The following is a 19,567-nucleotide window of genomic DNA, read 5'->3' as shown; positions in this document are numbered from 1 at the left end:
TGGTGTGGAGGGGCGCGAGAGGGGGCGCGAGCGGTTTATTTTTTTATTTTTTTATAAATGTATTAAAAAACGTATTATTAAAAAAACAAGTAATTATTTAAACAAACACACATTAATTAAAAAAACACATTAATATATAAAAAAAAATTAATGGTTTGGTTTCACGCATTGAGTTTCAATAATAAGTTTACAGTCCGGTCCGGTTTTATATGGCCTATTTTTGATATAAACCATAAACCGAACTGTTTTCTATGGTTTGAACATTCATAAACCAGCTAATCAAAAGTGGCGATTGGTTTAAACGTTTTCAAGATTTCAAACGAACTTTGAACATCAATAATTGTTACATGATAACCAGGATTTTAATAATAATATTTTCAAAGCAGCCTCCGAACCTAACCTTTTATATCTTAATAATAATCTGGTGGTGGGGTTTGTTTCTTCACCGGAATCATCTCTCCCTTAACTGCCATGGCGACCAATAATTCAGGTTTTCTTTTCTCCCTTTACCAAGTTGTTTATTAATCCATCAGAAAGTTGGTTAGGGTTTTAATCCTTTCGAAAGTTGTTTATTAATCCATCAGAAATTTTTTTATTCATTATTAAAGCCTCCAACGGCTCTTTCCCATTTCCCACAGTCCATTCACGCGCGCGAGCCTCCTGGCGCCTGCCTCGTTTTCCGCTCTCGCGCCCCTCTCGCGCCCCTCTCGCGCCCCGGTGGTGTGGCTCTCGCGCCCCGGGGCGCGAGCGAACGTCCTCTCGCGCCCTGACTAGCGCTCCGCACCCCTCAGCCTTAAGATGCTTAGAGTACCACATGGGCAAAAGTTACAGTAAAACGCAAATATAAATAAATGGTTATATAATTGAACAGTTTGTCAATTTTAACGTAGTATCAAAAGATGATTTCTAAATAAATTTTATGCTTTTTTTATCAAATTGGAGCGAAAATACATAAGTAATGGGAAAACAATAATAGTGTTAAACTAATGAATGTGTCATTTGGTAGTAGATTGATTAGTAGCTGTGTAAGTTTAATATATGAAATAATTGTTTAAAATAACAAAAATCGATAAATGATCAAGAAAACTTGTTTATTGTTCCAAAAGCGTGATATTCTGGACACGCAAACCGGCTCAAGGCATACCATCTCAGGCCCATCACGTGAGATGTAAAAAAAATTGTTTAGTAATTTGCATAAAGTTATTGCAAATGAAATTACATGTATCATTGAATAGAACAATTGAAAGCATTAACACAAAATTTTTCATAATTCGTCAAATATTTTGTAATTAGCTTTTAAACCCGTGTAATACACAGGATTTGTCAAATGATCGAAATTTCGGTATTTAGTCATATGTAATATGAATTTTGTTTTGAATTTATAGATAAATTATAATATTATCACACACACTTCAAATATTACATATTTAAATTCTACATTTTCCTAAGATTAAAATAATGTTTTGAGATGGCATAGAATCAAATATTGGTACCTAAACATATTAAAGATGTTTTATATGATCAATACGAATGTAAATTAAATAGTGTTTTACAAATTATAAGATTATAAATATTGTATTAATTCAACAAAATTTGAAGTACACGCATAATTAAATATCTGTTATAAACATAGCTCACTAATTATTATACGATAATGGTTCGTAAATCATTATTTAACTGATTTAACAATTCACTGTTTGATTTTAAACTTATTATAGATGTTCAATAGCTTATATGTTTTTTTTAAAAAAAATCATGGTCAATACGATAATGGTTCGTAAATCATTATTTAACTGATTTAACAATTCACTGTTTAATTTTAAACTTGTTATAGATATTCAATAGCTTATATGTTTTTTTTTTAAATCATGGTCAAACTTCCTATCTCTAATAGTCTAATTAGATGTAACGGGTTAGTAAAAATTAGTGTGATTTAAATGACATTAAATACTTTTTTACTCATATGAATTATAACTAATAGGTCATACCAATTAAACCCATGATCCATAGATAGCATAGATTAAAAAGAGTAAAGATTAGAAATTTGAAGGGAAATTAAAATTAAGATTAAATATGGTTATGAGACATCATCCTTATTATTTTTGTTTACTAGTATAGGTATATGTTACCATCTTTATCTAAAATAAGTAGTTTAAGTCTATTTATACTTTTCACTCTGGATAACACCACACACAACTATTCATGTCTAAAGACTATCTTTCAGATACAACCCACCATGGATAGATGCAAATATAAATAGATGTTTACACATTTGAACAATTTGTAAAATTTTTATGTAGTATCAACAGATCATTTTACGTAAATCATGTAATGTGTTGTAGTGGTAGGAAGTTTAGGTTTCTCAATAGAGACCCAAGTTCAATTCTCACTTACAACACTTTGGGGGGGGGGCATGGGTGGCTCAATGAAGGAAGGCTGGGATCTTTGTGATATCCAGTTCGATCCTGATGGCATCCGGGTTTTACCGTCAGTGGGCCTTTGGGTGGGTGGGTTTTCCCTGAAACTGGAGATAACTTGGAGGCGCTTAAGGGCTTTGTACGGCTGGTCAGCTGGCGATGGCCTTTAGCCATTGGATCACCCCGTACAGAGTACTAGGCATTCTATGTTTGTTGGCCGTTAAAAAAAATGAAGCTTAAGTTGATTCTAAATAGCTTCCAGAGTTAGAAACTTTAAGTTCATTAATTAGATGTTTTGTATTGTATGAAACTTGAAGTTTGTATTAATAATTTTGTATTTTATTAATCGACTAATCATTGAATTATTTGAATTTTAGTCAAAGATTGCTAAAGATTATCATTAATGTCGTTAATAAATTGTATTTTGAATTAAATTTATTATAGAAAAAATAAGTTTTATAATTGATATATTGCCTATGTGAATTTTATGTAGACATGCTAGTTAGAGGCTATGTGTTCGTAATAGGTTTGCTTTAATAGTCTAGATAAAAGGTAGATTTGACTAAATTAATCAATAATTTTAAGCATGTCATCTTATTTGACTGACTAAATTGATTAATCAATAATCTTCCAATTTTCATTTGTCCATTTACCAATTCACTAGGGGGTGCATGGTTCGGTTTCAGACTCGAATTGAAATTAAGAATATTTCTTTCAACCAAATAATGAGAGAGAACCCTTTGAATAATATTACATCAGAGCACTCCAACCAGACTCTTTTAAACCTCTATATATACATAGTAAATATATATGGTTTTCATTTGGCAACCATTGCCACACTTCATAATGCACTTCATTTGTTTGCTAAGGGTAAACTAGAAAACTTGTCAACTGGCACCAAAAGAAACCATACCAAGATATCTTGGAATTAATTACATATATCTATCTTCTTCCTTAACAGAGATGCATTTATGAATTGTACTGTACAAGTGATTTCATGGCACAGAAGGTACACACATTGTCCGAAAGCTAAATCATGAAAAAATGAAGTACTCCATTTTGCAAGCATACATTGTCCTTGATCTAAACCGTTATAACTGCCAAAAAGATTCATAAAATCGTATCTTACTTCCACCTCAACGACTGCCTTATTCCAGTGTAGATGAGTCCTAAGGATCGGCCGATCAAACAAACCAAAAAGAAAGAAACCGCATCGCTGATTTTGGCAACAACTGTCCTTACAATCGGCATTGTAATATCAGCCATTTCAAGATATAAGCTGAAGTAGTACCTCCTGCAACAAAAAGAAAACTATTATTACGGAAGCCCAAATATAGGGCATTCTGATTATTATTTAACAAATAATTTAGAGGTGGCAATGACAGTTGTGTATAGAGAATTAGAGCATACCAACCCACGAGGGCCCTTAATTCTTTGGTCCGTTTGACAGGTACACGAACAGAGCTGATTACGGCAGCACATAAAGGAGACACCAACGGTCTAGATTTCCTTAAACTAAGATTCTTAAACCAACCAAACTTTTCAGTCTTGCCCTTGCTAGATTCTGTAATGGGTTGACTTTGCAGTATGCGAAGGTCAAAACGATCCTCGTACATAGATGCAACTGTCTCCATGTTCAGAACAAACCACTGGTTCAGTGACACCTGTCAATAAAAGATTTTAGTTCCACATTACAGATGAAGGGCAGTTTTTAACCGTTTACCTTTCCTGCATTTTCTCTAAATTATATGCGCCGTCTAAAAATGATGAAAATTTAGAACGATGCTCAATATCATGCAACTGCTGTTTTTGCCATTTTTGTTGAATATATAACTAATTTTATGCATAAATCAAATGCATAAAAGCACAAAACAATGTTCTAAAGCTTTGTGAAAATAGTGAAAAACAGTTTTATATCAGCCTTTAAAGATTAAATTTAACTTTTAAAAAATGTGTATTAATATATAGTAGAATTACAAATTAATATTGAACATTAAGATGACATAATCGATTATTGGTTCCATTTTAAAGGTCTAGTGAGATCTTTCTAATGATATAATTTGTGCAATATAACTTATATTTTTATGTAAAATATTCAACAAGGGTTTGGATCTCTTCAGAACTTCAACAAAAATTAAAAACTTCAAGAACTCCTAAGAAGTAACAACCAATCATTTTATTTAATCATTTTATATATTTAACTATTTTACGTAATCATGTAATTACATATATTAAATGAATAACGGACTAACCTACCCTCAAATAATATTAAATATGAAAAATAATCAAATAAAAAGATTGGTTGTTAAGAGTTCTTAAATTATTTGGAAGTTCTGAAATGATCTTGATCCTATTTAGCAATTACGTATGTTAACCAAAACATGTTAGGAGTGTGAAATAATTCATACTTTGGTAAATAATTCTAAAAAATCAAAATATATAGACATCATATCTTAATTTGAAAGTAAACCTCATTCCGTAATCTCTGAAGTGCTCGGGTAGACAAGTCACACAAATTCAAACCTAGGCTGTTCACTTCATTTGACATGTCACTGTCTACAGAAATTAGCTCCAAATAAATACTTGCAATTCCATCAGCCAACGCGATGACCAAATCTTCCAACACATTAGCCCCCCAAGAAACAAAAAAATCATAATCATAACAACATTCTTGGCTGTCAACAGACAAACTTGCATTAGAAAAACTACCTTCAAAGTTCAAATTAAACCATACACAATCATAATATGCCAATAATGCAATGTGTCTTTTATTCATACCTTAGAGAACCAAATCTAAGAATGTAAACTAGCTCCGAATATAGATCCTCTTTCCCTGACTTTTTAATGTTTTGTAAAACCGAGTTGTCTCCTTTTAACTTCTCAAATAAAGCAGGGGGGAATTCCTGATGAAAGAATTTTTTGTTAAAAAATCATAACATGAAATATGGTTTTAAACGCAGAAACTATAGAATATAATCTAAGTTTCCAGTATACCTTGATGGATTTTCTGTTTCTCAACAAAAGCTCTTCTTTCAGCCAATCAATGCATATAGACAGCGACGATTTCTGTAAGGTTTCAGAAAAAACCATTTGTAGACTTTTTAAGTCTGCAGTTGAATTACTGTTAGAGATATTATCCACCTGTAATCCAGTTATTGAGCCTTTTTGAATTAGATAGATATCTGAACTATAAACTAAACCAATATACAGAAAGAGTGTGTTTACCTCATTTTTAAGCCATTTAAAAGAAGCCCACATCAACCGAAACCTGGGGCCCACTGCAATGGCAGACAAACTTGAAGGTTGTCTAGCAGTTTGTCCTAATTCCGTACTTTCTTTTTCAAGTTTGGTCTCATTTTCTATAGCTGTTATGGAATCTATAAGTTTGCGTTCCACAATATCCCACGAAAACTCTAAGGTAGCCTCACCATCCTTGTTATTCTTCATAGTACTGCACTTTTTGAAAAGATAGACAACAGATAAAACATATATGAGATATGCGACATGCATAGATAATAGATAGATTGTATTTACAAACTAGATAATATTTTATTTCTTTGTGGTACCTTGCTTACCTACCAGAAATGGGATCGGGCGCCACATCATCACTCGACCTTTTCCTTCCAGAACCTAAAAATGGCCCGTCAGCAGGTACAGCTACAGCCATATGCGCAAGAATAATAATAGTCATGAGGAGCACTTGATCGGCTACAGGAATCCATCCTAAAGAACTGCCAGGCGTACTTATTAGAGTTCCCAAACAGTAACACTTCATTTGATTCGCCTTCTGATAATGATTTATTCTCAAGTTAGTGAAGCAGAAGCCACGAAACTTGTGAGTGGTGTGCATAGCTCTACCACAGGCAGCATAATACTTCCTGCTAATCAATAGCAGTTGAAATAATAATCAGAAGTCACAAACAAAATGATAAAATAGTGCATTTGTGTTACTTATCGGCAGGTAGCAGAGGGCGTATATATACAAGGGCACATGTTAAGTAAAGAATAAGACCTGCGGTGTTGAGCATATACCCCGTTTGGCATGAAGTTTAGCTCAGGTCCAAGCAAGGGGAGCTTAATAAATGGCCGGACAGCAACATATTCTGTCATTAGTCTAATTTCCTGCCTCTTAAAACAATAATAAAAGAAATTCAAATAATAATATTAAGATGTAAGAATATAGGGCATGTATGACAGACAATTTCCACAGCAGTCGGCAGGCATCTATATCTATAAAATGAGCTGCCTAATGTAATTGTATTCACCTTATTATACTTCAATTTGCAAATTTGGCCTAGAAATGTTGAAATAGGAAGTCTCATATAAATCACAGAGTTGAGCTCAACAGGTAATTAATTTAGCCAGAATTTATAGTGACGCAACGAATGTGAATCACGATATAGACATTGTAAATTAAATGAAGCACCGAGAATGAAAAATGTAGAGTAGATAAGATTAGATATAAGGTGTTAATATGATATAGTGAGGAATGCAATTACATACCAGGCGTGAAATGCAGAAACCCTAGAAGAGTATTTGTGGAATGTTAGGGCAGTGAGAAAAAGAGAAGGAATGGATTAGGAATTTAGTATGACGTGTCCGTGCGAATAAGTATTGTTTTTATGGAGATGAAGTCAAAAGTGATTGATATAATATCTGTAGAGTGAATAATTACCTTATGACGGTGGTGATGAAGGTATTTATAACCGGGAATGATGGAATGTGATTGGTGGAGTTGTCATTGTATAGGATATTTTTTTCTTCCTGAATGGACATATGTCACACCTTGATAGGTGTGACAGCCTGGCCATGTGCATGGTTGTTATCAGGTGTCCAGCTACCCTTCTTTCATTGGCTAACGTCCTTGTCAGGGATCATTATGGCGATCTTCTAGAACTATATTGTTACAACTGCTCCTCTTTTCCATGTAAGAACTCTTTATTGTTTCTTCCTTATGTGGGGCTTCTCGTGGTCCGCGGAACTTCTTTCGCGGGTATCGTTAATGACCCGTGGGTGCTATTGGTGATCTGCGGATCTCTTTCTTTGGCTTGCTCACTTTTGTTACCCTACCTCTATAGTGTTGCTACCCAATTTACTAGCCCTTCGAACAAATCTGCTACCAAATCAATCCCATCTGCTACCCGAGTATCTTTTTCTTCAATAGTAATTTGCCAATTTTATATATCCGAAATTCATCCCATATGAACCCTCAACCTAATATGTGAAGTGTATGTGTTCTTTTTTCTCCCATCTTCATCACATGTTCATTTCAATTTATGACTAATTTTTTTATTAAGATTTGGAATACCATTAGAGTATATAAAAAAATTTATATAGTGTTTTTAATCATATATTGAGTGATTAGCATAATAGATTGATCAAATGTATGTTCAGTTTCTTAAAATTTATCATTATGAATATAAATTATCATATTTCTATGCCTAAGAAGTAAGTGATATATAACTTGACAATAGTTAGCTGGATGGTCTAGATGAAACCTTAAGATTTAGTTTCAATTATGTTTGTTTGAAGCATGATTTTAACCTTTCATTCATTCACTTTACCAAGCCACTAACGCATTTAGTTTTCCGGAAATTCATTATGAAATAGAGGGTGACTGTGAGGGTGATTTTCCTTTTATGTGATGTGATATATATTAGATCCTTCTGTGAAACAAATATTGATTGTAGAAGAATACGGCAATGCGCTTTAATAATCATAGTTAGTTATTTGATTAGTTATATTTTGTAAAACTCGATTAATACCCAACGGGATTTGAGTTATGTGAAAAGCCTATACCTATTGTTAGCCGTGTTACTGTCAAAAATAGCAAAAATGTAAATTTTTAATGTGCAAAAATACATTAGAAAAATGAGTATGTTGGTTAATGGGTCAAAAATCATAATTGTTAACATTTTTGCTGGTTCAAATGAAAATTTTGTTTAGTTTTTTAAAGGGCACTCTTTTTCATAAATTGGTAACTACTTGAAACACAAGATGGTATATCGACTTACTTGGCTGCATGAATTGGTGAAAGTGTGAACTTGGTTTATGTGTTAAATATGAAAGTTTGTTTTATCAATTTAGTAATGATTTTGATGGTTTTTGCTCACATATTAATAAATTTTATTACTCTTGCAGATTTTGTTTGTGATTTTAAAGCCTGATGTATTTAAAAGCCCTACTTCAAATACTTATGTTGTATTTGGTGAGGCCAAAATAGAAAATTTAAGCTCAACAGAGTCAGCCGACAGAACAGTTTGAAGCCCCTAATCTAGGTAACAATTCAACTGAGTCTGAGCCGAAGACCTCAGCCATGGCTCAAGATGATGAATACTTTGATGAGAACGGGGTGGAGGCCAAGGACATTGAGTTGTTTATGACTCAAGCTGGGGTGTCCAAGCCAAAGGCGGTCAAAATTCCCCAATGAGATATAGTATCGGTTATTAATGAAATATTACCTTGCAACGATTCATACAGCAAGCCATACACCAACAATGGGGTTCACATGGCATTGAGTAAATGACTAGTTTGTGTGACTAGATTGGTAGTCAACTAATTTCAAATAATTAGTTAAAATTGTATGCAAAGTATTAATTCGTATTCGGATTTTAGTATGTTACCATGGATTTTGAAGGATTTATGTGTCATTTGGATTCTTTATGACGTTGCTATTTCCCAATTACTGTATAATTATTAATCATTAACTATAGTCATTCAGAGCTCTAACCGAACACATAAACAATTTATTTAGCACAAAATAATTCAAATGGGTAAAATAGTCATTCTGCACAATCATTCACAAGTCCAACCAAAAAGTATTTACTGGCTCAACACTTAATGATTTAGAGTCTCTTACCCATACAGACCTCTTAGTAGTTCAGCACTTGTCAAACAGCCCAACATGATCAAAGTAAGTCATGCGAGGTAGGGATCGATATGTTAAGGAATGAGTCACGTCACATTCTTACCTTTCTAAAAGATTTCATGACAAATTTCTCAGCCATTAAGATGTTATATCACATGTCACACGTAATCTTAATGATACAAACATTGGTTTCCTCCATATAAGTATTGACTTTGTATTCATATATATATATATATATATCATTACCTCGCTCGCATCGACTCTTGTCAATACGAGGAGCGGATAACTACTTCTTTTCATAGACATATTGGCTATTTACTCATATCCATTCTTCTTTCCCAATAACATTTGAGCATGTGCCACACATCTCTAACATCGTAAACATAATACGCACCACCGAATCATGTTATTCATGAAACCTGAAATATTAAAATCGGTGTTCTAACTAAAATTACAGCAAATCAAAGGTAATATAAATTAAAATTTTCTTTCTAATTCTTATTTCTCCACTCACAACACATCATTTAAGCCAACACCCCTCCTCTTTCACTTTTTCCTCTTACATCGTTCTCTACATAATCAAATCCTCAATTGCACCACTTAAAATTTTATTACTAAACTCAGTATCATATGATAGATTACCATATACTTTATTCATTTTTGTGAGCTTGCCTAATGTTAGTGATCACTTATGCTACTGACTTTAATAAAGAAATAATAATAATAATAATATGGGAAGAAGTCACACGGGGTGTTGGCGCAGTTGGCTAGCGCGTAGGTCTCATAGCAATAGAGTGAATCTGAGGTCGAGAGTTCGAGCCTCTCTCACCCCAATACATTTTTATTCACATAATATTTAATTTATTTAGACTTTCATCTTCAAAAACCCTAATCTCTTAAATACCGAGACAAGCACCAGATAGCCCAGTTCTTCATAAAATCCAACCTCCACCAACCTTCAAGCTCTAGACCATCAATCGCAATGGGCAAACAGAGCAAAAGTAAGAATTATTAATTACTCCTACATACCTTTACAACTGTTATTCTTTTTTAAATACGTATGCATAATATTCTATCTGAATTTGCAGAGAGCAAGAACAAGAGAATCACACTGAAGCAGAAGGCCAAGGTGCTAAAGAAGGTAAAGCTGCACCACAAAAAGAAGGCCACTGAGGCCAAGAAGCTCGGCATGAACAAAAAACCTAAACTTGACAAGGACCAAACTGCCCCTAATGACTGGCCTTTGAAGGAACAAGAGATCAAGGCTCTCGAGGCTCGGAAGGCCAAGATTCTTGAAGAAAATCAACACAAGAAAGCTGCTGCCACTAAAGAGAAGGTATTGTTAAAGTTTCTTAATTTTTAATATTGAGCAACATAGGCCTACCATTAACGTTAGGGATGTGCACTGTTCGGTTCAGTTCGGTTATTAGCCTAAACCGAAACCGAAGTCATGGGTTAATCTGTTTTGTTAACCAATCGTTTTCGGTTAATCGGTTCGGTTGTATTTTGTTAGGTTGTTGTTTTTGGTTTGGTTCGGTTAATAATCAATATCAAAGTTGGGAATTTTTTTTTTGCTTAGAAATACATTAAATCGAGATATAAATACATAAAATACATGAAATTGAGGTATAAATAATTCAAATACATAAAATGGATGCATAAAAGCTAGAAATATGTGAAAATATGAATGGTTGTGTTTGGTTAACCGAGGGTACAATAAAAAATTGATAATTGATTTTTGGTTTTTGGTTAATCAGTATTCGATTATTTTCAGTTTGGTTTTGTCAGTTTTTGGTTTGATTTCGATTATTGTCACACCTATTTAAAGTTAACATTGAACTGATGATGATTCTTTTATGTAGAAGTAACTAACACGCTCGTGAATAAACATTTTCTTTTTCATTATTATGTTCTCTTTGAAAAAAAGAATGATATAAGATGTTTCTTTAGGTTTTGAAGCAGAAGCTTGGGCAATTGGATCGCGATGATGATGGTACAAATCGGTCTGAGCATGATGATTTTACATCGATGAATAAGACACGTGGTGAGTAGCAATATACTGTCTCTTGGAGTTTATCCACTTGCTTATTTGTTTTTATTTTTCTAAAACCGTTGTTGATTGCACAGACAATTCGGAGAGGTCTTTCTACAAGGAGTTAGCAAAAGTTATCGAAGCATCAGATGTCATATTGGAAGTGCTTGATGCTCGGGACCCGCTTGGTACTCGTTCTGCTGACATGGAGAAGATGGTTATGCAAGCCGGTCCAGATAAGCATCTTGTTTTGCTCTTAAATAAGATAGATCTTGTTCCTCGTGAAGCTGCTGAAAAGTGGCTCAAGTATCTTAGAGAGGAACTGCCAGCCGTCGCTTTTAAATGTAGTACACAAGAACAAAGGTCTAATCTTGGGTGGAAGTCGTCAAAAGCTGCAAAGAAAACAAGCAATCTGTTACAAACAAGTGATTGTCTTGGAGCCGAAACTCTCATAAAACTGCTTAAAAATTACTCAAGAAGTCATGAGGTATTATCATCTATTATTATTATTATTATTATTATTATTTATTATTATTATTATTATTATTATCTTTGTTTATGGTTTCATTTAATAATGTATATTGTTACAGCTTAAAAAATCAATCACGGTGGGTGTGGTGGGCCTACCGAATGTAGGTAAGAGTAGTCTTATTAACAGTTTGAAGAGATGCCATGTTGTCAATGTCGGGGCTACACCTGGACTCACAAGAACCATGCAAGAAGTCCAGCTGGACAAGAATGTTAAACTTCTGGACTGTCCCGGTGTCGTGATGCTTAAATCTGGGGAGAATGATGCTGCTGTTGCACTTAGAAACTGCAAACGAATCGAGAAGCTAGAGGACCCTGTGGGCCCAGGTAACCTACTTTCATAAGTTTTTGACTTTATCTTCTAAATACCCATACATATGGCCATACGAGCATGTATCTAATTGGTTATTTACGGATTGCAGTGAAGGAGATCTTGAAATTATGCCCTGTGGAAACATTAACAATGATATACAAACTTTCCAGCTTCGACTCGGTTGATGATTTTCTTTTTAAGGTGGCTACTTTAAGAGGCAAGCTTAAAAAAGGAGGTATTGTGGACACTAGTGCTGCTGCTAGAATCGTGTTACACGATTGGAATGAAGGTGCGTATCGTTTGACCGGTCAACTCTATCCAATACAAACATGTATGCTTATTAGCCACATTCTTTGTAGGTAAAATTCCATTTTACACAATGCCTCCAACTAGAAACAACGGTGAGGTTATGGAGGCATATATAGTTTCTGAACTTGGAAAGGAGTTTAATGTGGATGAAGTTTATGGAACCGACTCTTCGATTATTGGCAGCTTAAAATCTGTAGATGATTTTAACTCTGCTACAATCGTGCCTGATATTCCTGTTGCTTTTGACGAAACAATGCTCGAGGTTTGTATTCTTTCCACAATGTTATCAGGATTAATTTCATATATACCTTTACAAACTTGAAAATTTTCATATATAACTTTTATGAAATTTTACTTAATGGCCATTCTACCCCTTTCTATTATATTGTTTTTAAATCCTGTTTGCTATTTGGATTTTAATCGACATCAGCGATAGTAAACCGAACTATTGTCTTCCTCTTTTTGTTTTCTCGAGGACAGATAATCAAGCAGTCATATCTGTATGTTCGGCGATGTGGTATAATTGTATGATAATTGAACAATTAGCAATCTGATATTTTGAGAAACTCTTGTTTATGGGTAAAAAATAAAAACAAGAAGTTAAAAATGGGTAAAAAAAGGTTTAAGCTAAAACGGTAAATAAAATAAACTTGAAGTTAAAGATAGGCGTATATGAACTTTTAAAGTTTCAGAAAAATAAGCGTGAAATGGTCATTTATTACATTGTTTTTAATGAATTGGGTATATTTGATATTTTAACTACTTTGTAAGGGATGCATATGATATTTTTAGTTTTGCATGGGTATAAATGATTTTAACACATTTTGTCATTTTTTGAGCATAAAATATCTATTTTGTTTTTACAGAATGAAAAGCAATTAGGAAGCGAGAATCTAGTACAAAATGTAAATCGAGGCGAGGATGAATACATGGTTGATAATAATGATTCAGAAGAGGTGACGGTAAAAAATTCAAGTAGTCGACAAAACGAGAAGTTGTATGCTGCTGAAGGTGTTTTAAACACGAAGTTGAGGAAAGCTGAAAAGAAGAGGAGGAAAAAGGCGAATAAGTTAGTTCCAATGGATGGTGATTATGAATTGAAGGTTGATAATAATATGAATGGATCTGCAATGGATGTCGGCGATGAGGGTGATGATGACGCGTTGGTTAATGGGGCCATGAATAACAGATTTGCGTTGCCGGATTCGGCTCTGGAGCTTGAGTAGGATTTTAAGGAACATATGAGTTGTGTATTTTGGTTTGGTTTTGTTTACACCAACAATTTTGACATGTTTTCATTTTTGCTTTTAGATATTAAAAAACTTGAATTATTTTGTAGATTGTTGTTGGATAATGGGTATGGTAATGTTATGGACCGTCTTACTTTGATTGTATGGGCAATTAATGTGGGATTTTTATAGGTTGGTTTTTTCACCTATCAGATCAGTCTTTTAAGTTGAGTTTTTTTGTTTGGGCTGTAACAAGTAATTTCTGAAGTTGAGTAAAAGCAAGTTATAAAGTCGAGACTAAATCGTAATTGCTAGTCTGATAAGTGTGAATGTATATACTTATTATTTAAGAGGTGTATGAAAAAGGTTATGCCCTGCTTGCGGTGCGCGCATATAATGTATATATGTGTGAACCCTTGGGTGGGCAAAAGTAAAATTGCACTAATTTTGACGTTATTTTACTAATCTCGTGAAAATAACGTTAAAAGTGGCGGAAGGTTAATCAGGCATCATGTGGTGGCGTTGATAGCCGAAAGACAAGGGCACATGCACCGATCAGCCGGTGTCCCGATGATTGAGTGCTATGTGCCTTATGTCCAAGGCTTGATGCAAAACTACTATCGAGCCGGGGGTCTCACCGGAAGCAGCCTCTCTATCCCTATGGGATAGAGGTAAGGCTGTCTACATCTTACCCTCCTCAGACCCTACCATAGCATTGCTATTGGTGGGATATACTGAGTACGATGATGATGATGATGATGATGATGATGATGATGATGAAAAAGGTCAAGGGTTATGTCATGTTAGGTCTTTGTATTTGACCATGTACCTGAATATTTTTCTCAATTCTAGAAAGCAGAATAAAAATTCGGTTGGTCAGCTGGAACTATTCTTTAAAGTTTAATGGCCACAATCAGCCTAGCCGTCTTTCATAATTATATTTTTATTTTTCTTAGTTGAAGTTTAGAAAATATTTTGTTGAATATAGAAATTGTTTAGAACTTTAGATGGCCACCTTCAAATCTTCAATCTATAAATTATATTAATCAGAAGACTATAAGAACAGGAGAAATATCCTTTTCCTTTTAACTGTGATATCAAATAATTTTTTTCTTTAATATCATTTTCTAAAAATCTACTTTTAATTACATTAGTGTACATCATAAGACTACAACTCTTAATAATTTGCAGATAAACATTATTTCAACACACCCCAAGACATCTATTTATTCGTTTACAATACTTTTTCTTGCTGTCATTATATCTACCAAATACTATATAGGGCGGCTAAAATAAATGATATCTGTAAAGTTAGACTCGCTACTAAAGAAAGGAGTCATAAACCTTCAACTCATCAAGGAAAATCTTTTATTTCGATTCTACTTGCTCTTGACGCCAACAATTTCTCTAAGACTACATAATACATGTATATTGTAGAATTCTTGTAATTCTATAATCAAGATTGGCTTTGTATTAAATACATATAAACATAATATTACCCGATCAGAAAACTCCACCATTTTCGAAAACGAAATGGAACTCTTTTTCCACTTTTTAATAAAACCATTATTAGATTAAATGCTTAATAATTTATGACGTAAGTATAGCACTTTTGTTTTGTTCTTCAAAGGTGCATCGACTATATATTGTATAATTTCATGATGTGCTAATAGTTAAATGGATTATTTATATAATTTTGTATGTAAATATGTATGAAAATGTATTAAACCATGACATAAACACAAAGCATATCCGAAAATTCATACTTAATACTTTGAATAAAACACCGCGTGGCATTTCCGTGATTTCCTGGCACCTACCGGGCATTTACATAAACCCACCCCAAAGTCCTCGTTAACTCTTTCCGTATTGTATTTCAAAACCCCATAAATCTTCAATTCAATCTCACGGATTTATTATTATTATTATTATTATTATTATCACCTTCCCCTTCCACACTCTCTCCTCAATTCCGTTGTTGCAGAAGACTAATAATTAATTAGGTCATGGGCCAGCAGTCGTTGATCTACAGTTTTGTGGCCAGAGGCACCGTGATTCTCTCCGAATACACTGAATTCACCGGCAATTTCACCACCATCGCTGCTCAATGTCTCCAGAAGCTTCCTGCTACCAACAACAAGTTCACCTATAACTGTGACGGCCACACGTTTAACTACCTGGTCGAAGACGGATTCAGTGAGTCAGATCTGGTCTATATTTCTATTTTAAGTATCTGCTCGTGAGAATTGATTATGATTTATGAATGCTAGCCGATTTGATTGTTTATGTTTTGGTAGCTTATATATTGATGCGAATTGTAGGTTATTAGGTTTAATGAGCGATCTATATCAATGCTAGGTTAATTTGGCATGAATATGAATACTCGTTTTAAAGTATGAGGTGCTGCCTGTTTGGTTTGTTTCTTGTTGATGAAGTTAATGCGTATGTGTGTTTGCTATTTTGCTGTATTGTTGATTGAATGTGAATCTAAGATGTGTGATGTTATTGTTACTTCTGTTGTGGTTTGGACCTGAATGAATCAAGTAAATATCAGTAGCTAGTTTTTAATGTAAAGTTTCATTTCTTATTTAACTGCAGCGATGTTTATGGTTTTTGGACCTAAAGTGTCTTTGAACTGTTAAAGTACGCAAGTTTTGCTTCAATCTGTTTACATTTTGCATGCTAGGTTACGTGCTGACATGTAAATGTTACGGTTGTTTGTGCGGGTTTGTATTTTTTTTGGTATTTACTTAGTGTAGGTATATAATATCTGATTGATTAATGTTGTAGCTTGTGATTGAAATAACTTATTGAGTTTGTCACAAATTTTGGGAATTCTGGTTCTCAGCAGGTTGAAACCAGTTATTGTAACTTAAGACACATTACCTTGATGCTTTGTTCTTACTGTCATAGACTTGATGCACTAATCATGTTATAATATACCAGTCATCTACTGATTCATCGTTTAGAAATCTGTTTTACATGTAATTGCTAAATACATCAGTTTGTAGTTTAAATCCAAGGTCCTAAATTTTGTTGAAAATGCCTGGATTAATATATTTATTTGGCTAATATTATTATATGAATATACACTTGAGGCATGAACTCACTTGATTTTTCCATCACATGTTGATTAACAATTATCTTCTCTATTTGTGAAGCATACTGTGTTGTTGCGGTTGAATCCATCGGCAGGCAGGTTCCAATTGCTTTTCTTGAACGCATTAAAGATGACTTCACCAAGAAATATGGCGGTGGGAAAGCTGCAACAGCTACCGCCAACAGTCTGAACAAAGAATTCGGGTATTCTCACACTCCATATTTTATGTCATCACACATATTAACTATTGAGTTTAATTTCCTTAAGTTTCATGCGTTCAAGCAAACCTTATTATTATTATTGTTGTTGTTGTTGCAGCCCCAAGCTGAAGGAACAGATGCAGTATTGTGTTGACCATCCAGAAGAAATCAGTAAGCTTTCAAAGGTCAAAGCTCAAGTTTCAGAAGTCAAAGGGGTAATGATGGAAAACATTGAGAAGGTAAGCTTGTAAAATCCTTGCTTTTTTTACAACACGTAGCATATAGCATATATAATGAAGGAAATGAAGTTATATTATTGGTAGCATATAATTTTTTATTTATGCACCGTAGGTTCTTGACCGTGGAGAGAAGATTGAGATTCTGGTAGATAAAACAGAGAACCTACGCTCTCAGGTCAGTGAATTCAAACCAATTATTTGATTAATCGGTTTTCTTTACTCATTGTTTATATGATTTCAATATGTGTTCCAACTGTTGTAAGTTAGCAAGTTCTATAGAGGTTATGGAATTTTAAAATTGATATGCATGGGTAATGTGATGTTATGTTGCAGGCGCAAGATTTTAGGACCCAAGGCACTCAGATGAGAAGGAAGATGTGGTTGCAAAACATGAAGATAAAGCTGATAGTTCTTGGGATCATAATCGCCTTGATTCTCATTATAGTTATATCAGCGTGCGGTGGTTTCAACTGTGGCAAGTGAAACCACGTTCATCGATCCGAAAACTGTTCTTTGTTTCTTTTTCATTGGAATTCTTATTTGTTCTTTTAGGCTGGATGATATTAAAGTTTTCTATTTGCAGACGCTATGTGTGTATAGCTTGTACTTTTATGGAATTTTTGATATATACATATTAGGAAATCTCGGTTTTGGAACAATTAAACTTGACTCTGTTTTTCCCTTTTTCGTTCTCGTCTTCACACTTGTTTGCTTTCTCTTACCCGTTAATAGTAGAAATGAGGCGGGTTTACGTGGGTTGGAATTATATACTGTGACTTGCAAGTGTATTTGAGCTTCTTAGATGAGATAGAGGGGAATCTTGGGTTTCATAAATTGTTCAAACCAACCAAACAGCTTATACTGCACTAAAGCAAGTCAGTCGGTTTGAGATCTAAATGGTTTGGCTTGGTGGTTTAGCTGTTTCATCCAGTTTGGTACTTTGAACAGTGTGGAAAACAGAATTGTCTTAACCTTTATTGTTCATATTTTTTAAACATGTAGTTCGTATTATCGTATATGAACTATAATCATGTGCCATTTCAACACAACCAGATGATCTTGAAAAATCAGTTCAAACTGAAACACCATCAAATTGGTAAAACCAGCCTGCCAAGCTGAACCATCCAACTCGACCTACATGGTTGTCGTTCTCCAAAACAGTAGCGATAATTTTTGCCAAACCCTACAAATGATGATCGTAAACCCCCTAGAAACCAACCAACTGTTTTGCCTTGTTATCAATATGACCAATTTCCCATTTCTTCTCTGTTTCTCAGTAGACTACACCTTAAGAAAAGTTTGAAGCTTCGGTAGACGATCTTTAAGCGGCTCCCACAAAACAGTTGTGCGTACCGAAGTAATGCTAGAATCTCGATGCAACTGACAAACTTAACCATCTCATTACTTCTACACAAGGAATATTAAAAAAGAAAGCAATAAAATGCAAACAAATAACTTGAGTAGCAAGCCTTGATGATCTCTTCAATAGCTACTGTCTAAGTCTTGCACTCTTTCTGATTGTTGTCCCATACGGGCCGCCTTCTCAGACCCAACCATGGGCTTATTTCTAATTACCAAAGCCCAATTTACTTTTTTTCATAATTAAAAAACCCACAACGCATAGCCTAACCAACATTCATACTTTGACATTATTTTTTTCTAGTGAAATAAGCAGTAGTCAAATGGGAAATAGATGGGCTGACAACTTGATAAAACACTAATATTTGCAAGCATCATCTTCTAGCCATACCTCAGTAAATGCATTATTTATTTTATTTGTTAACTTATTATGGTAAAAGAAAGAGCTAACTGCTAATTGATTGCTTATAAGAAATAAAAATGTGTATTCGGCGGTATGGTTTTCCGGGGAATGCCCAAATCAAACTCTGAAGTCAGTGTGGGTCCGGTTAAGACAACATAGTCTGACCAGAATGGGGCAACGGGGCTCTCCAGATTGAAAGTGCGGTAGCCTAACACACAAGAAAGTCGCTATTGTAAAAGAATTAAAAAAAATAGCAAAAGTCAAAAATATAAAATAATAGATTGATAGAATAAGAAAATTTTCTAATTAGTTAGTTAAAGTAAAAATAAAAAATAAAATTGTATTATTTGATAAATATATTTAAACTAAATAAGTTTTCTAGCTAACAATATCTAGAAAAAAGCAACTCTATATAATTCCACTCTCTGTCTTTTCTATTAGATATACTATGTATCTTAATTTCTATTGGATCTATTTAACACTAATAGTGTAGATATATACTTAAGGGTACAATCTTCTAAATCTAAGAATGGTAGAAAAACCCAATGGATCGCAAATATAACACAACAT

The 19,567-nt window shown here is 33.9% G+C and overlaps 3 protein-coding genes across 3 annotated transcripts; 2 read left to right on the top strand and 1 right to left on the bottom strand.

The window, feature by feature from the left end:
- Window positions 1-3,400: 3,400 nt before the first annotated feature.
- LOC143531945 (uncharacterized) lies at window positions 3,401-6,534 on the bottom strand. The gene is made up of 8 exons (XM_077027126.1): window positions 6,430-6,534; window positions 5,993-6,295; window positions 5,643-5,868; window positions 5,412-5,558; window positions 5,196-5,320; window positions 4,888-5,092; window positions 3,828-4,081; window positions 3,401-3,711 (listed from the first exon to the last, which is right to left on the bottom strand). Exons 1-8 carry the CDS (start codon window positions 6,525-6,527, stop codon window positions 3,543-3,545), a joined length of 1,527 nt encoding a protein of 508 aa, XP_076883241.1. The 5' UTR covers window positions 6,528-6,534; the 3' UTR covers window positions 3,401-3,542.
- A 3,716-nt stretch (window positions 6,535-10,250) lies between these two features.
- LOC143531944 (guanine nucleotide-binding protein-like NSN1) lies at window positions 10,251-13,823 on the top strand. The gene is made up of 8 exons (XM_077027125.1): window positions 10,251-10,286; window positions 10,374-10,621; window positions 11,236-11,329; window positions 11,413-11,804; window positions 11,908-12,172; window positions 12,268-12,447; window positions 12,518-12,729; window positions 13,334-13,823. The coding sequence occupies exons 1-8, from the start codon at window positions 10,268-10,270 to the stop codon at window positions 13,691-13,693; spliced, it is 1,770 nt and encodes a 589-aa protein (XP_076883240.1). The 5' UTR covers window positions 10,251-10,267; the 3' UTR covers window positions 13,694-13,823.
- Window positions 13,824-15,702: 1,879 nt separating this feature from the next.
- On the top strand, window positions 15,703-17,913 carry LOC143531943 (vesicle-associated membrane protein 722-like). The gene is made up of 5 exons (XM_077027124.1): window positions 15,703-15,892; window positions 16,858-16,999; window positions 17,115-17,235; window positions 17,348-17,410; window positions 17,569-17,913. The coding sequence occupies exons 1-5, from the start codon at window positions 15,703-15,705 to the stop codon at window positions 17,716-17,718; spliced, it is 666 nt and encodes a 221-aa protein (XP_076883239.1). The 3' UTR covers window positions 17,719-17,913.
- Window positions 17,914-19,567: the final 1,654 nt, after the last annotated feature.

This window comes from Bidens hawaiensis, unplaced genomic scaffold (genome assembly GCF_021521415.1).
Source record: "Bidens hawaiensis isolate Kalapana, Puna unplaced genomic scaffold, B.hawaiensis_p1.1 tig00009311_1, whole genome shotgun sequence".
Taxonomy (NCBI): Eukaryota; Viridiplantae; Streptophyta; class Magnoliopsida; order Asterales; family Asteraceae; genus Bidens; species Bidens hawaiensis.
Note: the sequence above shows the minus strand (reverse complement) of the source record. Positions and strands in the feature narration are given on the sequence as shown.